The sequence below is a fragment of the Mytilus californianus genome, unplaced genomic scaffold (assembly GCF_021869535.1).
Source record: "Mytilus californianus isolate M0D057914Y unplaced genomic scaffold, xbMytCali1.0.p SCAF_2, whole genome shotgun sequence".
In the NCBI taxonomy this organism is placed as follows: domain Eukaryota; kingdom Metazoa; phylum Mollusca; class Bivalvia; order Mytilida; family Mytilidae; genus Mytilus; species Mytilus californianus.
In genome coordinates this window covers 121124115-121150339 of record NW_026262668.1, presented here as the reverse complement: position 1 = coordinate 121150339, position 26225 = coordinate 121124115, and the positions used below count along the sequence as shown (strand labels likewise).

General features: G+C 32.6%; 2 protein-coding genes across 3 annotated transcripts in view; one reads left to right on the top strand and one right to left on the bottom strand.

Annotated features, from left to right (window-relative positions):
• The window catches only part of LOC127728703 (aspartyl aminopeptidase-like), a 44513-nt gene extending 20848 nt beyond the window's left edge, over positions 1–23665 (bottom strand). The window contains exons 1-7 of the mRNA XM_052236337.1: positions 23611–23665; positions 16052–16127; positions 14295–14383; positions 12317–12430; positions 10147–10272; positions 9632–9756; positions 7456–7543 (exon numbers count right to left, since the gene is read on the bottom strand). Of these exons, the coding sequence (XP_052092297.1) occupies positions 7456–7543; positions 9632–9756; positions 10147–10272; positions 12317–12430; positions 14295–14383; positions 16052–16127; positions 23611–23613 (621 nt within the window). The 5' untranslated portion in view covers positions 23614–23665. The remainder of the gene's footprint in view (positions 1–7455; positions 7544–9631; positions 9757–10146; positions 10273–12316; positions 12431–14294; positions 14384–16051; positions 16128–23610) is intronic.
• The window catches only part of LOC127728702 (nuclear envelope integral membrane protein 1-like), a 33353-nt gene continuing 30790 nt past the window's right edge, over positions 23663–26225 (top strand). For both annotated transcript variants that reach the window (XM_052236335.1, XM_052236334.1), the window contains exon 1: positions 23663–23821. In XM_052236335.1, coding sequence (XP_052092295.1) covers positions 23731–23821 — 91 coding nt within the window. In that variant the 5' untranslated portion in view covers positions 23663–23730. The remainder of the gene's footprint in view (positions 23822–26225) is intronic.

The following is a 26225-nucleotide window of genomic DNA, read 5'->3' as shown; positions in this document are numbered from 1 at the left end:
CCATTTTAGAAAGCATGATCCACAGGTACTTTGTATGCATCCACAGTCAGGTACTTTGTATGTATCCACAGTCAGGTACTTTGTATGTATCCACAGTCAGGTACTTTGTATGTATCCACAGTTAGGTACTTTGTATGTTGCTTTTTTGGTAGTGAAACAAAAAGTTTATAATTAAAGGAAATTGTGATGTTTTCTATGACCCTTATAAATATGCATCTATATATTTTTTAAAGGTAAATTTGTAGAAACCATATCTATAATGTCTTTTAAATGTCTCGGTCAATGAGCTTTCAAACCCACCATTTTGCCTTTTCTTTAATAATGAATCAATTTACATTTTCAAACAGTAAAAATAAATCTGTACTTTACTCAATGGAGAGGTATGCAGGTATCACAATTTAAGAATGTATTCTATGACACCTTACAATACCATATATAAAATGCTCCTCAGGGTGCAGCTTGATACGACTGCAGATGTGGAACCCTGAAGTAGGGGCAAGTATGGACACAACATTCAAGCTTGATACAGCTCTGAATTTGGATTGTGTTAAAGGATGTTTGCTACTCTTGTTTTTTTAACTTTTTGTCAGATATTCGGAATCCTCTAGTTTGATCCATGGTAGTGACAATAAAAATTTTGGCTGCTAACCCCTACTTTCTTTTCATAATTTTATTACATATAGTTTAAAAAGCCATTTTTGAAAAATTTATTAAATCCTTGTTATTTTTTCATAGTATTTGAAAGAAAAAAGGTGCTAATGTTAAATGTATGAAAAATCCAGAGAGAATCATTTCCCGCCAAATTTTCAATGGCTTATATCTCAAAAACAAGCACATGGACCCTACATTTTTATCTGCTTTTTAAGTTCCTTTATTTATATACTATCAATTTATAACAGCCTTTTAAAAAGCTTGTTATTTTGAAACAGAGAAGCCAACATCCTTAAATATTTAAATAAAGATTTCTGACACAGAATGAATGTGGTCTAAGAACTTCAAAATTTGAAATTGGACATTTACCTATTATGGTCCAATATCCAAAATCACAATACATGGTTAGATTCAGCATACCGGTATCAAAGAACCTGAAGGATTCAATTTTTGATGAAATCAAACAAAAGTTTAATTTTGGACCCTTTGGACCTCAAATCAAAAATCTTAATACAGGGTTAGATTCAGCATATCAAAACAAGAATGCACATGCTGAAATGTCTTGCCTTCTTTACTGACCATTGATTTTATGTTGAAAGTCCTAAATATAAAGCTTTACTAAAGTATCACATAAACTTAACATGATCCAAGAAAATGAGGTCAAGGTCAGATAAACCAAACCGGATATACATGTACACCTTACAATGTTTCAATACACCAAATATAGTTGACCTATTGCTTATACCGGTAGTTTCTAAGAAACAGACTTAAACAGGAAAACTAAACATTGACCAATGAACCATGAAAATAAGGTCAAGGTCAGATGAACCATGCCAGACAGACATGTACACCTTACAATCAATCTATGCATTAAATATAGTTGACCTATTGCTTATAGTATCTAAGAAACAAACTTAACCATGAAAACTTTACATTGACCAATGAACCATGAAAATGAGGTCAAGGTCAGATGATACCTGCCAGACAGACATATACACCTTACAATCATTCCATACAACAAATATAGTTGACCTATTGGTTATAGTTTAAGAAAAACAGACCAAAACACAACAAGAGTGCACACGCTGAAATGTCTCGCCTTCTTTACTAATCATTGATATTATGTTGATAGTCCTAAATATAAAGCTTTATTACAACTGTCACATAAACTTAACATTAACCAAGTAATCTAAACATTGACCAATGAACCATGAAAATGAGGTCAAGGTCAGATGAACCATGCTAGGCAGGCATGTACAGCTAACAATTCTTCCATACAACAAATATAGTTGACCTATTGCTTATAGTTTAAAACAAGAGTGCACACGCTGAAATGTCTCGCCTTCTTTACTAATCATTGATATTATGTTGATAGTCCTAAATATAAAGCTTTATTACAACTGTCACATAAACTTAACATTAACCAAGTAAACTAAACATTGACCAATGAACCATGAAAATGAGGTCAAGGTCAGATGAACCATGCTAGGCAGGCATGTACAGCTAACAATTCTTCCATACAACAAATATAGTTGACCTATTGCTTATAGTTTAAGAAAAACAGACGAAAACACAAAAACTTAACACTGAGCAATGAACCTTGAAAATGAGGTCAAGGTCAAATAAAACCTGCGTGACTGACATATAGATCATAAAATATTTCCATACACCAAATATAGTTGAACTATTGCATATAGTATTAGAAAAAAAGACCAAAACTCAAAAACTTAACTTTGACCACTGAACCATGAAAATGAGGTCAAGGTAAGTTGACACCTGCCAGCTAGACATGTACACCTTACAATCATTCCATACACCAAATATAGTAGACCTATTGCATACAGTATAAGAAAAACAGACCAAAACACAAAAACTTAACTATAACCACTGAACCATGAAAATGAGGTCAAGGTCAGATGACACCTGCCAGTTGGACATGTACACCTTACAGTCCTTCCATACACCGAATATACTAGACCTATTGCTTATAGTATCTGAGATATGGACTTGACCACGAAAACTTAACCTTGTTCACTGATCCATGAAATGAGGTCGAGGTCAAGTGAAAACTGTCTGACGGGCATGAGGACCTTGCAAGGTACGCACACACCACATATAGTTATCCTATTACTTATAATAAGAGAGAATTTAACATTACAAAAAATCTGAACTTTTTTTTCAAGTAGTCACTGAACCATGAAAATGAGGTCAAGGACATTGGACATGTGACTGACGGAAACTTCGTAACATGAGGCATCCATATACAAAGTATGAAGCATCCAGGTCTTCCATCTTCTAAAATATAAAGCTTTTAAGAAGTTAGCTAACGCCGCCGCCGCCGCCGCCGTAGCCGCCGCCGCCGCCGGATCGCTATCCCTATGTCGAGCTTTCTGCGACAAAAGTCGCAGGCTCGACAAAAAACAGACGAAAACACAAAAACTTAACACTGAGCAATGAACCTTGAAAATGAGGTCACCTGCCAGCTAGACATGTACACCTTACAATCATTCCATACACCAAATATAGCTGACCTATTGCATGCAGTATTAGAAAAAAAGACCAAAACTCAAAAACTTAACTTTGACCACTGAACCATGAAAATGAGGTCAAGGTCAGATGACACCTGCCACCTAGACATGTACACCTTACAATCATTCCATACACCAAATATAATAGACCTATTGCATACAGAATAAGAAAAACAGACCAAAACACAAAAACTTAACTATAACCACTGAACCATGAAAATGAGGTCAAGGTCAGATGACACCTGCCAGCTAGACATGTACACCTTACAATCATTCCATACACCAAATATAGTAGACCTATTGCATACAGTATAAGAAAAACAGACCAAAACACAAAAACTTAACTATAACCACTGAACCATGAAAATGAGGTCAAGGTCAGATGACACCTGCCAGTTGGACATGTACACCTTACAGTCCTTCCATACACCGAATATACTAGACCTATTGCTTATAGCATCTGAGATATGGACTTGACCACGAAAACTTAACCTTGTTCACTGATCCATGAAGTGAGGTCAAGGTCAAGTGAAAACTGTCTGACGGGCATGAGGACCTTGCAAGGTACGCACATACCAAATATAGTTATCCTACTACTTATAATAAGAGAGAATTGAACATTACAAAAAATCTGAACTTTTTTTTCAAGTAGTCACTGAACCATGAAAATGAGGTCAAGGACATTGGACATGTGACTGACGGAAACTTCGTAACATGAAGCATCCATATACAAAGTATGAAGCATCCAGGTCTTCCATCTTCTAAAATATAAAGCTTTTAAGAAGTTAGCTAACACCGCCGCCGCCGCACCGCCGCCGCCGGATCACTATCCCTATGTCGAGCTTTCTGCGACAAAAGTCGCAGGCTCGACAAAAACTAAACACTGAGCAATGAACCGTGAACATGAGGTCAAGGTCAAATAAAACCTGCCAGACCGACATGTACATTGTAAAATATTTCCATTCACCAAATATAGTTGACCTATTCACATAGTATTAGAAAAAAGACCAAAACACAAAAACTTAACTTTAACCACTGAACCATGAAAATGAGGTCAAGGTCAGATGACACCTGCCAGTTGGACATGTACACCTTACAATCATTCCATACACCAAATATAGAAGACCTATTGCTTATAGTATCTGATATATGGACTTGACCACGAAAACTTAACCTTGTTCACTGATCCATGAAATGAGGTCGAGGTCAGATGAAAACTGTCTGACAGGCTTGAGGACCTTGCAAGGTATGCACATGTTAAATATAGTTATCCTATTACTCATAATAAGAGAGAAATTAACATTACAAAAAATCTTAACTTTTTTTTCCAAGTAGTCACTGAACCATAAAAATGAGGTCAAGGACAATGGACATACGACAGTCTGAAACTTCATAACATAAGGCATCTATATACAAAGTATGAAGCATCCAGGTCTTCCACCTTGGAAAATATAAAGCTTTTAAGAATTAAGCTAACATGGACGCCGCCGCCGGATCACTATCCCTATGTCGAGCTTTCTGCGATAAAAGTTGCAGGCTCGATAAAAAACCAATAAATTAAATTTTTGATGAAATCAAACAAAGTTTAATTTTGGAACCTTTGAACCTCAATGTAGACTAATTTGATAAAAGGGCCCAAAATCCAAAATCTAAATACATGATTAGATTCAGCATATCAAAGAACCCCAATATTTCAATTTTTGTTGAAATCAAACAAAATTTAAAGTCATATGAAACCAGATTTTAAAAAAAAGTTGAAGATGTTTTAAATACTTGAATGGCTAAGTTTTACTATATAACACGTGTTCTAGAACCTTCTTATAAAAATAAAATACCACATAACAACTGTGACATCTACCTTCAAAACACACATGACTTAAAAAAAATGGTTATAAAAAAAATTTTGACAGCTCCTGACTAAAATCAATTGAACAGATACAATCATTGATAGACTATCTATAAATAAACTTATTAATTACACCATTTCTGTTCAAAGGGAAATAACTCAATCATATAATAAATATCACTTTTGGCTACTGAAAGGTCTACAACTCAACAATGAGAAAAGCTTAAATCGTGAAAATTGAACTTGACCTTCATTTAGTCACAGGAAACAACATATGTAAATTAAAAAAATTTCATCAAAGCGTAAATTAGCTTGCGATCAACAATCAATGAATGAAATTATTATTTGTCGATAAAACGTTATAGATTCATAATAAATGTAAATGTAAATGTAAAAAAACGTGCAATCAAGACTTAGTTTAGCATATATGCATGCATTGGTTCAATATTATCGTTAACATTATAATTACAAGAAACTCCTTTCCTATGACTTTATTTTTGGATCCCAATTTGGACCAATTTGAAAACTGGGCCCAAAATAAAAATATTAATACATTTTTAGATTCAGCATATCAAAGAACCTGAAATTTTTGGACCCTTCGGACCTCAATGTGGACTAATTGTTAACCAGGTTCAAAATAAAAAATCTAAATACACGGTTAGATCAGGGCTTCCAAAATGGTCGTATTGACGGACTTGACTGTTAAATTATATATTTGACTTGTTGTGTGGAGCCTGAACCGGACATCTAACGTAGGATTGCCATTTTAAAATAATTCAGAAAAAAATTGAAGTTTATGCGATCTTTTTGACCTTTTTTTTTAAAAACAGCACACATTTCGAGTCATAAAAGTGACATGATGAATATATACTATCAAAACAAACCCTACTTTAATACCCTCTCATTACAATCAATGCTAATTAGTTGTCTGACAGCTGAAATGTACCTGTTCAATTTAGTCAAAATGATGTAGATTATCAGAAATACGTATATAAATATAATTTGATGAAAAATTTAAAAATTTGTAAGCTAAAATTTGTCAGTACCACTTTACTTAAACTACTAGTACATGTGTGCGCATGTGGGCAAGTGTGAGCTTTAATTATGCATCCACATTTTTCAAAAATGCTAAAATTATCATGGATACCTTTATCTAATGTTCATTTCGAGTATTTTCCTGAAGAAATAACTTGGAAAGAGATACTTAAACTCAATCGTGCTTGGTAAACGTACACAGATTTTACTTATCTGTCAACATCCGGTATTAGAAAAATGTGTTTTCTAAAATCGAAAGCAAAGTTGTTGACAGCGTAATTTTCACAAATAAAGAGTCTTAGGTAGATATAAGTATGCTGTTGTTGCACATTTCGAATGATGCATTGTCAATTGAACAGTTTTCGTCAGAACATCGAATTTATATCAAAAGTCAAGTTTAAAATCGTTCTTGTGTCAATCATTGTTTATATGATGCCCAACTGATTAAAATGCTTGCCTTTTGTTACTTAGTCTAAAGGGATTGAAATCGGGATAAGACAAAAAAATGTCCAGCTGGCTCAAATATTTTTTGGAAGCCCTGGGTTAGATTCAGCAAATCAAAGAACCCCAAAAATTCAATTTTTATTGAAATCAAACAAATTTTAATTTTGGACCCTTTAGACCTCAATGTGGACCAATTTGAAAAAGGAGCCTAAAATTAAAAATCTAAATACACTGTTAGATTTGGCATATCAAAGAATCCCAATATTTCAATTTTTGATGAAATAAAACAAAGTTTAATTTTGGACCCTTTGGACCACAATGTGGACCAATTTGAAAACGGGGCCCAAAATCCAAAATCTTCATACACGGTTAGATTCAGCATATTAAAGAACCCCAAGAATTCAAGACTTTCAATTAAACCCTACTGAAATTGGTCAAGAAATAAGCAATTTATACAAAATTAGAAAAGTATTGTTTTTGGCCCCTTTTTTCCTAAATGGATAGGGCCATAACCCCCAAAATCAATCCCAACTTTCCTTTTTTGGTATGGTATCTTGTGGTATTATTTCAAAGAGATCCATAGACTTACACTCAAGTTATTGTCTGGAAACCAGAAAATCCTTGTTTTATGGCCCCGTATCCCTAAACAGTTTGGGCCGTAACCCCAAAAATCAATCACAACATTCCTTTTGAGGTATGGAACCTTGTGGTACAATTTCATAGAGATCCTTAGGAGTATAACCCCCAAAATCATTCCCAACCTTCATTTTGTATTATGGAACCTTGTGGTACAATTTCATAGAGATCATACTCTAATATTCAAGTTATTGTCTAGAAACCAAAAGTCTTCGGTTGTCAACGACGATGACGACAACAAATACTTCGTACCATTATATGACTCCAAAAAATGTTTGTGGCCGAATAAAAAATATTGTCACACAACATATCTACCTGTTTTTCCTGACCTTCAGGTTTCTTGTCATCTTCCTGTTTGTTACCTTGTAACTCTAACTGTACAGACGTAGCTAGTACTGGACATCTACAAAGTATAAGAAATAACAAAATGTCACAACACATAAAAACTTAGGAAAAATAGATGTATTGACTCAGTTAAGGTAAAACAATCAATGTCTTTATATTTTGTTTCATTGGGTTACTGATTCATTGACATGTACCAAACATATCTTTATATTCAGTAAAGGCAAAACAATTGTACACAAAAAAGAAAGACTCATAGACTCAAATGGCTAAGTTGCAATAAATATGGTTTGTTTTTGAAAAACCACATAATATTGATACCATAAATATTTGATATGGTAGTAAGGATAAGTAATATATACTGATTCCTATAAATAAGAATACTTAAAGAACACTAGTATCCCAAGGCTAAAACAGATAAAAACAAACCTTCAAATGTATACACTGAGAAGCACACCTTCAATACACATATATGATGCAGTCTAGTGTATCCGTGCACCTAAGACTTTTAGCTTCACTTTGGTAATCTCATAAAACCAATAATCGGATAATATTGTGTGAACAAATTCATGACATACTTTAATTTCATGAAGTCTTCTTTATGTATGGTTTCACCCTTACAATTTTATGTTATGTTTGTCCAAAATTAGGGAAACCCCTGTTTTGACAATTCTTCAAATGTCTGGTGATTTCATGCATGCTTTCTAAAAATAGCTTATTTATTGCGAACCAAATGATACTTTTCCACAGATTCACCTGCAAGTTACCTGTCGATTTAAACTTTTGTAAATTCTTTTGTCCCATCTAATAAATACAATAGCTATTGTTCTCTGTGTAGTTTATTTGATGGGACCTTTAAATTTCTTCCAAGAGAAATCTATCTCTCACTGATTAATTTACCTGAACAAAAAAAATTGAACTGTGAAAAATGAAAATACATGTACAAATACTAAATAAGGTCTCAAAAAAACTGTATGTGGTGTTGTATTTATTCAATATCAATAATTCATTTTTAATAGTTTCAATATAAACACTGATTCACAAATTAAAAGTTGATTTCTGAACAATTTTTTTATATTTTCCCTATTAAAATTTGCTTTTCTTTGTGTGTTTGACAAATAAAAACTTGAAAATTATTGTATTTAAATTAAGGTCTTGATAAATGTATTCTATAACTGAACAACAACAAAAACATGCAAATTCATTGGAACAATACTAAAAATTTTGTTAGAAATAAACTTTTTATAATTAAATCAGTGTTTATATTGAACAGATTGAAAATATATTATTGATATTGATTAAATACAATATTGCATGCAGTTTATGCGAGTTTATACAACTATTTCCCCCAAAAAAGAAGATAATTTTTTGGTCAGGTAAATTAATCAATGAGTGATAGATTTCTCCTAGAAGAAATTTAAAGGTCCCAGTGAAAAAACTACACAGAGAACAATAGCTATTGTATTTATCCAATAGGACAAGAGAATAGACAAAAGTTTAAATACCATGGTCAAGAGCAGACGACTCTGTGGAAGACTTTCATTTGGTTCGCAATAAAATACAGGAATGATTTTATACTATGAAATATAGTTCAATTTGAACCAAACAGATTGCCAAGGATGAGGAGAAAAATTTATTTCATTTTGATAAAAATTTGACCTAAAATTACTAAACCAATTTTATCTGATGGTGAAATTTTTTTTAATGGAAAATGGCTAAATATGGTTTATCATGGGATTGCAATTATAAATTTATGCATTAACTCATCAATTTTAATCTTTTTTGTCCCTTCAAAAGACTAAAACACTTACAAGAATGATTCTATTTGTATTACATGGCGGATATGACGAAATCAGGTAATGCGTGATATCACCGGCCGCGCAAACACAGGGGATTCCACTGCACACATATTAAAGAAATTTGAAAGCTATGGTTTGAAAAATAGGAGGTGTGTAGAACACAAAACAAAATGCATTTTTAAAGCAGATTTAAAAGTTTTAGTTTCTTTTGAAACAAATATTTTTGGAAGACAGAGCATGAAAACATTTGCCCAATACATTAAAGAAATTTAAACTTTAGATTCTGTGCTGTTGACCACCATTCCTGTAAATTCTAAAATAAGACTTTAGCAATAACGGACTTAACATACACTTGTGACTCTTTGTTTGGACCAAACTTTTCATTATGATCTCTCATCAAATGGATAGCAATATGTGGTACTCTGAGTATAGGTTTCTGTATATGGACCAAACGATGTTCTATACTACCATTGTTCTGAAGAAAAAAAATATGTGCCGAGGAAAAACACAAGTGAACAAAGTTTACCCTTTTAAAGGAATGTTGACAGAGTAAACAGATTTTCAAATTCAATTATTTATCATATGAAAGAAATGAATTAAAAATATTTGGTACAAATTTGTATTTTTCAAAGCTTAAAAAACAGATCACTACACTTACTTATAAATTCAGAATGCAAATTACTGGATAAAAAGTTCCTTTAAACATATTATGTAAATTTTTGGAATAAAGAAATGAATCATACTCTTTTGTACATACCAAATTCTTTTAAACTTAATTAACAGATCATTACACTCACTTAGAACTCAAAATACATATCATAGGTTAAAATAAAGAAATTCTTCAGTCTCTTGACTCTCTTCATACCTTAACTAGTACTCTACCACCGACAGTCAGGTCTCTGTCAAACCATGTATGCCAGATACCACCTCCATAACACTCCACACCAACCATGGCATAACCAGATTTGTTGGTCTTAGATTTTGGTTTTACCTATTATTTATAAAAAACACTATATGTTAATGATTAAAAACTTTGTAATATCTAAAGATGTAATACATAATGACTGTAGTACTGCATACTTCATTGCAAGGTAATCATACTTATCTTAAGAACTGCACTGTTGTTAACATAAAGATAAGCAAAAAGAACTTTGGATATAATATATGATTCATGCAAATTATTTCAGTCTCTTATATACCACAAATCATTTCATCCCAAAATTAGTAAACACTTGTGCTGTTAATCTTTGATGTTAAAACATCTACGCAAGTGAACCAACACCTTCATAACATTACACCCCTTTCCAAGATTGCTGATCCATTCTAGAAAGAAAACGATTAACTACCACACACAAAGTCCAAAGAAGATTACTGCAAACCGGAATGAACCGCAGAACCACACGACATTATTTTCAAAATGAACTTCGGTGTGAGCCAAGGCTTCCGTGTTGAAGGCCGTACTTTGACCTATAATGGTTTACTTTTACAAATTGTGACTTGGATGGAGAGTTGTCTCAATGGCACTCATACCACATCTTCTTATATCTATTGAAACATGGATAGTGTATCATAACTGCAAATACCATACAGATTAACCGCAATTTCCACAATGCCCTACATGTGCGACTACCATACATCCCACACTATTCCCGATGCAATTGGAAGTAGTACCTCATTCAGAGTGAATCCAGTTGAAATGGTACTTAATGTCCAGTGAGGTATCGTCCATTTTGGGAAAGATACTGACAATTCATTATTAACTTTTACTTTCACTTTCATTTTAACGTTGTCAAACAAATAATTGTGATGTAACGTCTTGTCAACCTTTTTGTAACCCCAAATGAACCACATTCTATGTACTTCAGCATTTGTTTCCTATCATTAAATTGTCCTGAATACGCCACCGTAAGTGGCGAAACATGTAGACCAGAACAAAGCATTTCCTTGCAGTTATCCATGATGTTGTTGTCTTTTTATAGTTTTATTTTGATGTTAAAAGATTAATAAAAAAAAATCATAATGTTATGATTGAGACATACAACACAAGCATTATAATATTAAATATTAATATAATTATAATTAAATTCAGACAATTTTTAAAAAGAGATTAAACAGTAAACTCATTATCATACACAAAATTTTTGCAGTAAAGTTAAAAAGTTCTAAACATAAATAAATGGTAACCCAGTGGTAAAATTCATGAAAATGGTAGAGTTTATTACAAACACGGGATTACATATTAAAGCAATTTTTCTCTCTAATATGAGAAATATTAAAATGAGAAAACCTTATTTATGGCCAAATACTTTGAGCTTGCTTTCAGTAACTGCAAGAATTGTTTGATATGGTATTGCCTATTATTGTTTTATTTGCACTTGTGATTTTGTAAGGTATTATAAAGTTTTGTATTTCCTATTCTGATTTCCAGTATATGTTCTTTTATGTACATTTTGTTTGTAAATTGATTAAGATTTTTAAAAAAAGGGAGAATTGAGATCTCAAATAACTGTGTGAGTTCCAAGTCCGTAATCTTGTCTCACTCATTTGGTGTGGATGGCAGCTCTTGGGTGGTCTCTGTTAAATTCATTCTCAATGGTTTGTAGACTCAGGTGATTGAGAGCTCAACATATTGTATATAGACATCTGTCAATTGTTGAAGACTGTATGTTAACTCTAGATGACTTTGTATATAGACATCTGTCAATTGTTAAAGACTGTATGTTAACTCTAGATGACTTTGTATATAGACATCTGTCAATTGTTAAAGACTGTATGTTAACTCTAGATGACTTTTGATTATTTGTGTCATGACCATGATTACGTTGCAGTTTCATTGACCTATAACGGTCCTTTATTTTTATCCATAATACATGTACTCGCGGAACAGACATTACCTCAGATTTAAACTAAAATCATGTAAAAGTGTGTCATGTCACTCATGTGGCATGTCTTTGTAAAATATATATTTTTTAACTCATTTTACGTATATCTATATACAATTTCTTTTACTACATTAAAATCTAATCTATACAAACCTTCAGACATGGACTATCTGTATGAGCCCCAACTATACTAAACCCATTTCCTGGTTTGAAATTTCCTCCCACAGCAAAGGCAATAATGGTTGATTGGTTCCTTGTCAGGAAATACTGAAAATTATTTTCAATTTATTAAATCATGTTAAAAAATTTTGCTTTATGGAAATTTTGAATAAAATGATATATGTCATACCATAAAGTGATATACTTAATCTTTGAAGACTATATTGACCTCTAGATGTCTGTTGGTCATTGGATTTTAGACTCAGGCAGCTTAACATATTGCATTGACACCTGTTAATCTTTGAAGACTATATTTACCTCTAGATGTCTGTTGGTCATTGGATTTTAGACTCAGGCAGCTTAACATATTGCATAGACACCTGTCAATCTTTGAAGACTATATTGACCTCTAGATGTCTGTTGGTCATTGGATTTTCCTACATAGCTCTCATTAATGTAAATCCCACCTTTTATTCATATCAACAATTTTTAATGACTATTTTAAAATATTGTAAAAGCCATACATTTAAAATCACATTTAGATCCTGATTCAAACAACTCTCCTCCCAGTTAATCAAATGATTAAATAAAATAAAAACTTCAAAGCTTTGTTCAACAGTGGAATCTTATTAAAGGATATTAAGTTAGGCGATGTAGTGTATCATCATCATACAGATGTTTTAGATGCTGATATGACATTTATAATCTGCCGATAAATAAATAGGTGTAATCTTTGATAGGGACTACCATATAATCATTTCTTAAAGGAATGCAATTTTGGTCAATTTAAGTATTAAATAGATATAAGAAGATGTGGTATGAGTGCCAATGAGACAACTCTCCATCCAAGTCAAAATTTATAAAAGTAAACCATTATAGGTCACAGTACGGTCTTCAACACGGAGCCTTGGCTCACACCGAACAGTAAGGGCCCCAAAAATTACTAGTGTAAAACCATTCAAACGGGAAAACCAACAGTCTAATCTATATAAAAAACGAGAAACGAGAAACACTTATGAACCACATCAACAAACGACAACTACTGAACATCAGATTCCTGACTTAGGACAGGTGCAAACAAATGCAGCAGGTTTAAACGTTTTAATGGTACCAAACCTTCACCCTTTTTCTGAAACAATAGCGTAACATCACAACATAGAAAGACACACTATAAAATATCAACTGAAATAGCTTAACTCAATCAAAGGACATATTAACACCATTGAACATACACTGAACAAATAAATTTGACCTATGATACAATGTAAATACAAAATAGATAAACTAAAGGAAGAATAATAAAAGTAACATGTTATATCGGTATGAAATGTTAAACAATTAAAGAAAAACAATATGCTCGAACAAAAATATCAGCCATTTGCAATAACTTTAAACAAAGGTAAATGAAAATAATTTTATTGTTAGGTATACGTGTACAGTTCCAATAGAGAAAGGAAATATTTTTACAAAATAAATAATTTTGATGTTCATAGTACGAAGTGAAAATTTATAGTAATACCAAACACTTATCAAAGCTGGTATATCTAGACCAGATATAACCCTGAATAACATTAAATAACAAAAAAGCAATACAATTAGTATCAACAGGTCAAATAAACAAGAAAGTACGATTTGAGAGTACTCGCAGTTACTGACAGCTAGTTAAAAGCCAAAACAATTAATAATAAAAAATCATGCATCAGAGACTAAAATCAACTAAAACACATCCCAGGGATTTAGTATTTTAACGTCATGGACAGTCAAAGAAGACATGACTAGTGCAATGCCAAAAATAAATGTATCGACAGACAGTAGGATGCTTAGGATATGTTATATTTTTAGTAATATACAATTTTTGTTGCCTGCTTTTTTCCAATCATGGCTAATACAACTTCAATATAGTCAATATTTGTCAAGAAGTTTCAGAAAGTTGTTTTGTTACAATATAAAAGAATGTTGATTTAGTAGATACCTTATCTAGAGGTTGTATTGTCCATGGATCTGTTTCCCTAAGTTCCTTGTAACCAGCAGCTACCAAAAGTTTCTTCACCTCATCAACAGCTGTCAATAGATGTATTACATTATTTCTCAAATTCAGTACATCATTATGATTCATATGTCATATATATGTTCTTGTATTTAAATGATGAATTGATTCAGTCCATTTAAATGATATTTTTTTTTGTATTTTAATGATAAAATCAAAGAGTTGAATCATTCAGAATTAAAATTAAAATGTCTAAATTGTATCTTTATTAAATGAACTACTAATAATATGATTTGGTCAGCAGGTCTCCATCAGTTTCTTACCCAATTTACTTGGGAAATGTTGTCATATTAGTCTCTTTGTAGTGAAAAAATTGTTGTCGAACTCAATTTGAGTAAAAAAATCAGTTGTGATGAAAATTAAAATTAATCAGGGTTATTCCATTTAAATAAACTGTATACATGTACCTACAGAAGGCAAAAATTAAACTGATTCAACACAAACTCAAAAGGGTTTTAAAGTTAGAGCTGAAACAATTTTTGAACATATGCACACGGATAAATTTTTTACCATGACCTTCACTCTACAGTTTTCTTCCTTGTTAGTGACATATTTTCTTGAAATCATGAATAATCATGTCAAGTTTCAATATCTAGTTCTAAGGGATTTAAAGTAAGAGAGTGGAATTAATTATTGTATATATGCACAGGGTTGATTTAGGTGACCAAGTTTTTTACCATGTCTTTTACTTCCTTGTACATGTATGTGACACACCTTGTGGGCCTTCATGCTGAATATTTTACCACAAGTGGTATCGAGCATAAAGGGCCAAACAGTGGTAAAATCAGTAATAAATTCAAGCCCCATGAATCATTTCTATTCTATTAGGACAAATACTGCAATTCTTTTGGATTGAAGCACTCTAGGTGAAGGCAAATATTTGCTGTTCTCGCAATTAAACACACTATAAATATTGATGTAAAAGACGAAGAAAAATGAATTAGTGACATGCTTCAATGATTTACAATAACATACTTAGACAGGTTTGGACGAAGCTGAAGGATTATCTTACTTTTATTTAAGAAAACTGGCTTTCAACAAATTTTTATTATTGTTTGTTTATGTTTCCGTGTTTTCATGACTTTCAGTTTCACATTTGTGCATTTCCCCATAGAATGCTAATATTCTCAGGTCATCGTCAGGCATCGGTGGCAGAGTGGTCTAAGTAGTCAAACTAATGTATCACTAGCCTGTCAAGACTGAGGTTGTGAGTTTGAATCCCTCACGTGGCAGGTTAGCTCGACTCCAATCTTAATTGACTTGGATTGTCAGTTTTCATACCGAAGGTCTGTGGTTCTCTTTGGGCACTATGGCTTCCTCCACCAATAAAAACTGACCGCCATGAAATAGCACAATAGTGCTGAAAGTGGCGTTAAACACCAATCAATCAATCAATGACGTCATTTACACAGATTAACCTCGGGTAACTCATTGATCATGGAATGGTGATGGACACTTTATAACAAAGGAAATAAAACTGTTCAATGTTAACCTGACACCTTTATAGGCTGGAACAACTTACCATGGAATGATGGACACTTGTTAACAAAGGATACAAATTTTTGTGTTAACCTGACACCTTGATAGGCTGGAACAACTTACCATCGAATGGTGATGGACACTTGTTAACAAAGGAAACTGTTTATGTTAACCTGACACATTGATAGGCTGGAACAACTTACCATGGAATGGTGATGGACACTTGTTAACAAAGGAAATAAACTGTTTTGCTGCCCCTAATACTTTATCTGTGGCTGCCTGATATTAAAAAAAGTAAAAGAAATTATTGTATTTATTGACTAGCAAAGGTGTTATGAGTTTAACATGAATATTTATTTACAGATTTTCATTAACCTAAGCTCATTTTTTAATATAAGTGTTGCATTGGTGTAAAGATTAGGGCAGGATAAGTTTTTTTGTTCTGTTTTTGAATCTTAGTTGTACATGTTGTACTGGATGGAGTAGTTGTAAGAAAAATGTACATGCTTCATATTATTCTAACTTGAACAACAGTTTACATATCAGTCAGGGGTAATACTTATACAAGTCATTTTTGTTTACTTAAAGACGTAAGTAATATTTACTTTTATAAGTAAATTTGTAAGATTTTTATTTTATTTTCAAGGTTTGAATTATCTCCCCTTAATCTTCTCCAAAAATTTACTTATACAAGTAATTTTTTTTAACAACCCCTTAAATTTCTCAAGTTTTGGGAGGTCAAAACATACCTAAACAGAATTTTTCTGGTTTGCTAATTAATTTTCAATAAGAGTTCAACCTTTTATCTCAAGAACTAAGCAAAGAAATCCATTGCGCAAAGATGTTAAGTAACTGCGCAAGGCTTTCAAAAATTGCGCTCTGGAGGCTTGTAAATGAGCAGTATTTTGAAGATAACAGACAAATGAGATTTTCATTGTCCATAATATTATACTTAACTTTAATTAATAGTAAAGACAACTATTAATGACAGACAATTAAACACTCTATTAGAGTGATGTAGTTAAGAGAAATTCAAGAGTACTTGGAAGAAAATAAGACTTTTTTACTTGTATAAGTAAAAATAAAATGCTCCGCAGGGCGCAGCTTGATACGACCGCAGAGGTCGAACCCTGAACAGTTGGGGGAAGTATGGACACAACATTCAAGCTTGATACAGCTTTGGATTTGGATTGTGATTAAATATTTGACACAGCATAGGTTTCTAACACAGATTGAATGTGGTCTAAGAACTTAAAAATTTTAAATTGGACATTCACCTATTAGGGTCCAATATCCAAAATCTAAATACATGGTTAGATTCAGCATATCAAAGAACCCCAAGAATTCAATTTTTGATGAAATCAAACAAAGTTTACTTTTGGACCCTTTTGACCTCAATGTGGACAAAGTTGATAACGGGGCCCAAAAATCAAAATACATGGTTAGATTCAGCATATCAAAGAACCCCATATATTCAATTTTTGTTGAAATCAAACAAAGTTTAATTTTGGACCCGGATTTGGACCAACTTGAAAACTGGGCCCACGATCAAAAATCTAAATACATGTTTAGATTCAGCATATCAAAGAACCCTAAGAATTCAATTTTTGTTAAAATCAAACTAAGTTTAATTTTGGACCCTTTGGACCTTAATGTAGACCAATTTGAAAACGGAACCAAAAATTAAGAATCTAAATACACGGTTAGATTCGGCATATCAAAGAACCCCAATAATTCAATTTTTGATGAAATCAAACAAAGTTTAATTTTGGACCCTTTTGACCTCAATGTGGACAAAGTTGATAACGGGGCCCAAAAATCAAAAATCTAAATACATGGTTAGATTCAGCATATCAAAGAACCCCATATATTCAATTTTTGTTGAAATCAAACAAAGTTAAATTTTGGACCCCGATTTGGACCAACTTGAAAACTGGGCCCATAATCAAAAATCTAAATACATGTTTAGATTCAGCATATCAAAGAACCCTAAAAATTCAATTTTTGTTAAAATCAAACTAAGTTTAATTTTGGACCCTTTGGACCTTAATGTAGACCAATTTGAAAACGGAACCAAAATTTAAGAATCTAAATACACAGTTAGATTCGGCATATCAAAGAACCCCAATAATTCAATTTTTGATGAAATCAAACAAAGTTTAATTTTGGACCCTTTGGACCTCAATGTGGACCAATTTAAAAACGGGGCCCAAAATCCAAAAACTAAATACACGGTTAGATTCAGCATATTAAAGAACCCCATGAAATCAAGAATAAAACCCCATTGAAATTGGTCAAGAAATAAGCAATTTATAGGAAGTATCTTCTTTTGCACAATCCTGTGCTATTAAATATTTCTTGCTATTGCGCAATACTGTACAATTGACAATTTCTTGCTATTGCGCAATATTGTGCTATTGGATATTTCTTGCTATTGCGCAATACTGTGCAATTGAAGATTTCTTGCTATTGCGCAATACTGTGCAATTGAAGATTTCTTGCTATTGTGCAATACTGTGCAATTGAAAATTTCTTGCTATTGCACAATACTTATTATATAATAATTTACACATCCTGTTTGGTGTGTATCTCCTACCATATCATTATTATTTGATTTTAAATATAAATCAGAAATAACCAACTTAAAATGGAAAATTTTAAAAGAAACAAAAAAGGAAAAAAAGAAAAAAAAGGGAAAAAAAATAAATCCCCCCCCAAAATTTTTTGAACCCCCATTATGATTCATCACCCCCAAACTCAATCCCAGCCTTCCCTTTGTGGTATGGTACCTTGCAGTACAATTTCAGAGAGATCCATACACTTGAACACAAGTTATTTTCTGGAAACTAGAAAAAAAATGTGTTTTTTGGCCCCTTTTTGGCCCCAAATTCCTAAACGTTTAGGGCAATTACCCCCCAACTCAAACCCAGCTTTCCCTTTGTGATATGGAACCTTGTAGTACAATTTCAGACAGATCCATACACTTACACACAAGTTATTGTCATGAAACTAGAAAAATGCTTGTTTTTTGCCCCTTTTTTGGCCCCTAATTCCTAAAATTTGGAGGCAATTACCCCCAAAATCAATCCCAGCATTCCTTTAGTGATATGGAACCCTGTGGTACAATGTCAGAGAGATCCATACACTAACACACAAGTTATGTCTGGAAGTTACAAAAATGCTTATTTTTGGCCCCTTTTTGGCCCCTAATTCCTTTACTGTTATTACCATAACCCCCAAAATCAATCCCAACCTTCCTTTTGTGGTATTGAACCTTGTGGTAAAATTTCATAAAGATCCATTCACTTAAACTAAAGTTAGAGTGCGAAAACCAATGTGTCTTCGGACGACGCCGGACGACGACGACGACGACGACGATGACGACGACGACGCCGGACGACGACGACGCCAACGTCATACCAATATACGACCACAAAAATTTTTTTGCGGTCGTATAAAAATCTGAATGTCTAAGGAATATAACTCTACCTCCAAAATAATTTATCTGTACAAGTAAATAAAAAACCCTTGTATAAGCATTACACCTGACTGCATGTTGACACAGTTTCTAACAAAAAATGTGATTGAAAAAAAAATCATTCTCTTGTCATGCAAGTGCGCCACATTGTCGTTTCTGGAATGGCAGATTTTAGATAACAAGGATCTGGTGGCATTGAAAACACAATGCTATGAAAAAGCAAAATATGTCGTTTTTATAATTCACTGAGAAATTTAATTTGTTTTCAGCAGTTTATTCCTCTAGGAAACCAAGTGATTTGTCTCGTGTTGTTTAGTTTCAATAGCTGAATAGTGGGACAAGAGAAAACCTGTAAGGCAACCATATAACATTCATGGCCAAGTCTTAGAGGAAGTTGAATAGGCAAAATACTTGGGAGTATACATACACCATAAACTAAACTGGAATACGCACATAGACCAAGTGGTGAGGAAAACCAACAACACAAGGGCTTTCTTGCAGAGAAATATCTTTCAGTGCCCAAGCAAGATCAAGGAACTCTGCTATAAGACCCTTGTAAGACCACAGATGGAGTATATCAGCATTATGTGGGACCCACATACTGCCAAAAACATTCATAACATGATAATGATACAACAAAGGGCTGTGAGGTTTGTTACTGGTGACTACCATTGAACCACTAGTGTTACAATCTTTTTACAACAACTGCAATGGCCAACCCTACAAGAATGTTGAGTTATGAACAAGGTCATAATGTTGTATCGTATTGTCAACCACCTTGTTGCAATATCAACAACCTGCTGAATTCCAACAGCAGCAACCAAAGATTCTGTGTTCCATTTGCAAGAACCCAGCTATACCAATACTTGTTCTTCCTAGACACCATCTGATTATGAAACAGCCTGCCATCAACTATAGTAGTCCGAGACTCAAGTGACACCTTCAAGTGTGAGTTGCACAAGACAAAGACGTGTTATGAACTATTTGCAACAATTTAATTGTACATATACTGGTTTTTAACTGCACTGTAAATAATGGTTTGATTGCACAACACATCAGTTTGATAACAGGTCAGATAGTGGACTGAACTGTATTTGGAAAAAGAGAAAAAGAGTGGACATTACAACGGTCTGTGAGCTTGTCTCGTTTTTGCCTGTTTATGTGAAATTACTTTTTTGACAGTCACTGTCCAATGTAAACTTTAATTCAAGCTGAAACACTATATCATGTTTAAAAGAAATTGACACCATCTCAGTTGAAAAAGTACATACAAAATTCTGTTAATTAGCACTTGGTGTTAAAAATGAATCATCCAACTTGGCCAGTAGAGGTGAACTAGAAAGTTATCCAATCATTATGTATGTTTTTCTTAACATAGTTAAATATTGGTGTTATCTAAACAATATTTTAGATAAAAATAGTATATTATATCAAGCTTTTCAAGAGTCTTTTACAATGGATTCAGAAAATAAAGAATCCTGGATTAGTAATATAAGAAAACTTTTGTCTTATCTGAAACTTGATTATTTATTCCATATGCCTAGTTCATCTAATTATAATATAACAAAAGTAAAAAGTTCTCTAAAAACTATATTTAACCAAATTTGGTTAAAAAGGCTTGTTAATGATAATACAAAACATTCCAAAGTTGGGAACAAGTTGAGAACATAACATAAATTTAAAAACATTTTCAAATTAGAAAAATATTTAAGTTGTGGTAATGAAAATGAAACAAGGTTGTTAACTAAATTTAGAATAAGCTCACATAACCATGATAACCTAAACTAATGAATAATTGACTTAAGCATGTTAAGCGCTGTCCCCCTTTATTATTATTTTCTTCTTCTTTATATACAGAAAAACATCAACTGGTTGATGATTACTTTCTGGCGCATGCCTGGTTTAACAGTGTTGTTAATAATTACAATTTTATTTTTCTAATTTCATAATAATTTTTCAATTTTTGTTGAGCCTGTGACTTCTGTCGCAGAAAGCTTGACATAGGGATAGTGATCCGGCAGCGGTGTTAACAAACTTATTAAAAGCTTAATATTTCAGAAGGTAGAAGACATGGATGCTTCATACTTTGTATATAGATGCCTTATGTTATGAAGTTTTTGCTTTTTGGTCTGTTTTTCTAATACTATAAGCAACAGGTCAACTATATTTGGTGTGTGGAATGACTGTAAGGTGTATATGTCTGTCTGGAAATTATCATCTGACCATGACCTCATTTTCATGGTTCAATGGTCAATCTCAAGTTTTCCTGGTTAAGTTTGTTTCTTAGATACTATATGCCATCGGTCAACTATATTTAAAGCATGTAATGATTGTAAGGTGTACATGTCTGTCTGGCATGGTTCATCTGACCTTGACCTCATTTCCATGGTTCATTCATCAATGTTAATTTTTTTCTGGTTAAGTTTATTTCTTAAGATACTATGTGCAATAGGTCAACTATATTTAAAGCATATTTGGTGTATGGAATGATTGTAAGGTGTACATGTATTTCCAGTTTGGTGTATCTGACCTTGACCTAATTTTCTTAGATCATGTTAAGTTTATGTGATAGTTGTAGTAAAGCTTTATATTTAGGACCATCAACATAAAATCAATGGTTAGTAAAGAAGGCGAGACATTTCAGCGTTTGCACTCTTGTTATATTTATAAGTAACATTTCCAATTTTTATTTTTTATTTTTGGTATAAGATAAAAACAAGATACAGATTATGCATGTAGGTATTTGTAAGTGTCAAGAAGAATTTCTCTTGTGAGTTTCTCCTTGAAGCACTCAGTAAAGGTGCTGCAGGTTATTGGTTCAGGTAATTTATTCCAGTCTTTTATAGTTTGGCAGAAAAAAGAAAATTTGTAACTGTCTTTGCTGCATGGAATTTGTCGGTATGTTTGTTCGTGGTTAGACCTGGTGTTTGCTTTGTTTTTAATTAGAATCTCAGTATATTTTGTTGTTGGTGATTCTATGGAACATGTTTAATCGGCTTTTAAGTCTTCTTTCTTGTAATGATGGCCAGTGATGAAGTGTGTAAAATTAGCATGTTTGTAACACTTTCAGTATATTGGTATTTAGAACATACGTATCTTGCTGCACGTCTTTTGACTTTTTCTATGGAGTTAATGTTCTCTGTTGTGCAAGGGTCCCAGACGGTGCAGCAGTATTCTAGTTTTGGCCTGATAAGGGCTTGATATGCTCGGTCTTTAATGGTTACTGAGTTTATTTTCATATTTCTTCTGATGAATGCAAGGGTCTTGTTTGCTTTAGATGTCATGTTTTGAAAGTGTTTGTTCCACTTTAAATTTGATGATATTGTTACTCCGAGATATTTTGCATTTTCAACAGAATCAAGAATGTGACCATGCATATTGTAATAAAAATGAATAGGTGTTTTCTTTATGGTCACTCGGAGTATGTTGCATTTGTCAGGATGGAACTGCATTAGCCAGTCTTGTTCCCATTTGATTGCCCCTTCTACGTCTTCTTGGAGTTTTAGGCAATCTGATGTTAATTTTATCTGTCTGTAAATGATACTGTCGTCAGCAAAGAGCCTGATTTGACTGCAGGTAAGTCATCAATGTATATTAAAAATAGTATTGGACCTAATACAGTGCCCTGAGGAACACCTGATGTAACTGGTATATTGTCAGAGAAATGGTTTTCTAGTATAACTGTTTGTGTATGATTTGATAGGAAAGATTTTATCCAGTTTGTAGCTTGTTCTGATATGCCAAAAAATTTAAGTTTATATGATAGAAGTCGGTTGTGTGAAACTTTATCAAAGGCTTTTGCGAAATCCGAAATCCATGATGATTAGATATGTTCGTATAATTTTATCATTATTTGATGACAGCTGGTGAGTTAGTGAAATTATCTGGGATTCCCAAGATCTATTTTTAGTATTGTATGAAATTTTTGTGTTCCAAGTGGAATCCATATTGCTGGTTTTTATTCACCAGTCAGTTGCCAGTAGTGTATATTTTATGTAGTTCTTTTCTTTCATAAATGTATATATGTTCAATGTTTTAATCAACTCAATCATTCAAATCATGTAAAGTACATTGTAGTCATGTTTTGTCTTGTAGTCATAATCAAACTGTAATTATTCTGCCCTAATATGGGCACTGTGATTAGTCAATAAAATCATTTGTATTTGTATTTGTATTTGTCCCAGATTCAATTAACCTTCAATTTGTTGGTTTACTTTAAGAATAAATGTAAGGAATTGTGGTGTATTTTGGTTTACATTGTTGGTGTAATATTATCAAACTCACCATGGTCTACTTTCTGTTTGCGTTGACCGTCAATGGTTTTGTTGTATATAATTAAAAATCAAAGCGTTTAAAAGACAATGATTGACGCTTTCTTAGTGTGCACTATTTGAAATTCTGGAAATGGAACTTTCACTTGTTTCTCTGTTATTTTACGGATCATTAACACTATTTTCAGTTGTCATAGCATCCAAAGACTGCTACCCACCAGAATGTACGATAAACATACATTTAACACATTCAGTGTCATTTAATTGTTCTTCTAGTTTCAGTTTAGTTTTGTATTAAAATATTACAGAATGTAATATTTCCGTGACTATACAATATAACACAGTACAATACGCTTTACTTATAAAATTGTTTTATATTGTAACTTAAGAGCATGATTTTCATAACGAAATCGCGTCTCCTCCAGGACTCGAACCTGGGACCTCTGTGTTATAAGGCATCGCTAAGCGGCTTTAACTGACTGAGCTTAAGAAGTACTTCCCTAGCTCAGCCGCTTATGGCTGGCTAAGTATCTACTACATGTACTAAAGGAAGCAATCGGGTCACAATATTATAACTATGCAAGCCAAATAACCTCTGAGCATAGTTAAAACTTACAAATGTACAAATACAATCAAAATAAACACACAAGTCAAACCATTTAAAGATTACATTTGTAGTTACCCTTTTGTAGTTTCGATGCTAAACATATAAAAATTTTATAAAAAATTCTGCAACCTTTCTCCTTTGTACTCTAATATTTGACAATTGGGTACTGAATCATGTTAATAGGGGATTACTGCATGCAGTGCCAGGGGTTCAAATTAGCGGTGGTCCGAGGTCCGTGACCTTCTATTTACAGGTTCTGACCTTTCCACCGGTAGTTAGTTACACCCGACGGACTTTCGTATTTTTGCAGGTTAAAAAGGTTACAAAAGAATTTTGAACAAAAAATATAAAAATCTAATATAGAAATAATCTTGAAATATGCAATTTTATTGAAAGGAAACTTATGTGTTTGCTTAAATTCTTCACAATTGATTTGACTGGTCGCCATACAAGATACCGGGAAACTAGAGAATATAATATTAAAACATAACAAAATAATTACAAATAATTTTATGACTAATCACAGTGCCCATACTAGGGCAGAATAATTACAGTTTAATTATGACTACAAGAAAAAACATACAATACTTAACATGATTTGAATGATTGAGTTGATTAAAACATTGAACATATAAACATAAGAACTGCATAAAATATACAAAACTGGTGAATAAAACCCAGCAATTTGGATTCCACCTGGAACACAAAAATTTCATACAATAATAAAAATATAATAAAGGGGGACAGCTCAAGTCAATTGTTCAATAATCATGATAATAGTGCATCTCTTTGTTTTGACAGTTGTTTTAAAAGTTTATTAATTATATAAATGATGTCTATATCTTCGTTGCTTAACAGCCAAATTAATTTGTTTTTATCTGAAAGTTTACTAAAATTCTTATTAACTTTTTTTAATTGATCAAAATATGGTTTGCGTACTGTTGTTAAACATGGGCATTGAATTAAAAAATGGATTTCATCTTCAACAGAATTTTTACATTTTCTTTCACTAATATCCAAGTTACAATATCTTCCCTTTTCAATGTTTAGGTTATGTGAGCTTATTCTTAATTTAGTTAACAACCTTCTTTCAATTTCATTACCACAACTTAAATATTTTTTCTAATTTGAAAATGTTTTTAAATTTACAATATGTTCTTAACTTGTTCTCAACTTTTGAATGTTTTGTATTATCATTAAACTCTGACAAGTCCGAAGTCTAAAGTCTGTTTGGTTTTGGTGTGCCCTCTTCCAAAAGAAAACCTGATGAAACAGGGGATACAGTGAGGTGATTGATGAAAAGCCTAAACGCAGCCCGAAAGACAGGATTTGACTAAAGACCAAAAATATGACAGGAAAAAAAAACAAGAACGTAAATTTTTCCCACACACCATACACACAGTGAAAGGGAAAGTGGTCTAGTTCGTTGGGACAAAAAAAAACTTAAAACTTGACCCCATAAAAAATCATGATAAAAAAAGTACCACCCAGCATCTATATATCTTGCCAAAAAAGTGGTTAAAAGAAACTGACCCAAAGTTTGAAAACGAAGTTGAGCTGTTATCCGTCACAAAGTTAGGGCAATGTGTTTTTAAACAGCAATTGAAACCAAACCAATTAGAAAGGTACATAGTGTTATTTAACACAGCGTATAGTGTTGGGGAAAAGGGGAAGCCTTTTTCTGACTGAATTTATTAACGAAATTCAGAAAACAATGAGATTAATGTAGTAAGATATGATAGTGCTTTGGAGTGGTAAGCATTTTCTGTTTTTATAAATTGAATTTTCAATAAAAAATGGACCTTCTAAGAATAAAGGAGGCCCCTTAAGTATTTTTGGTCAAAGGTCCTGGACCTTCCATTGCCTAAAGTAAATTTGAACCCCTGAGTGCTATCAACGATTTCCCTAAAACAAGTTTTGAAATTAAGATATTAGTCAAAATAAGTACAAATATAGATCTATTGAAGCACACCTTCAAGGGTGTGCTCAACTTTAGAGACTCAGCACGAGGTTTTTTGAAT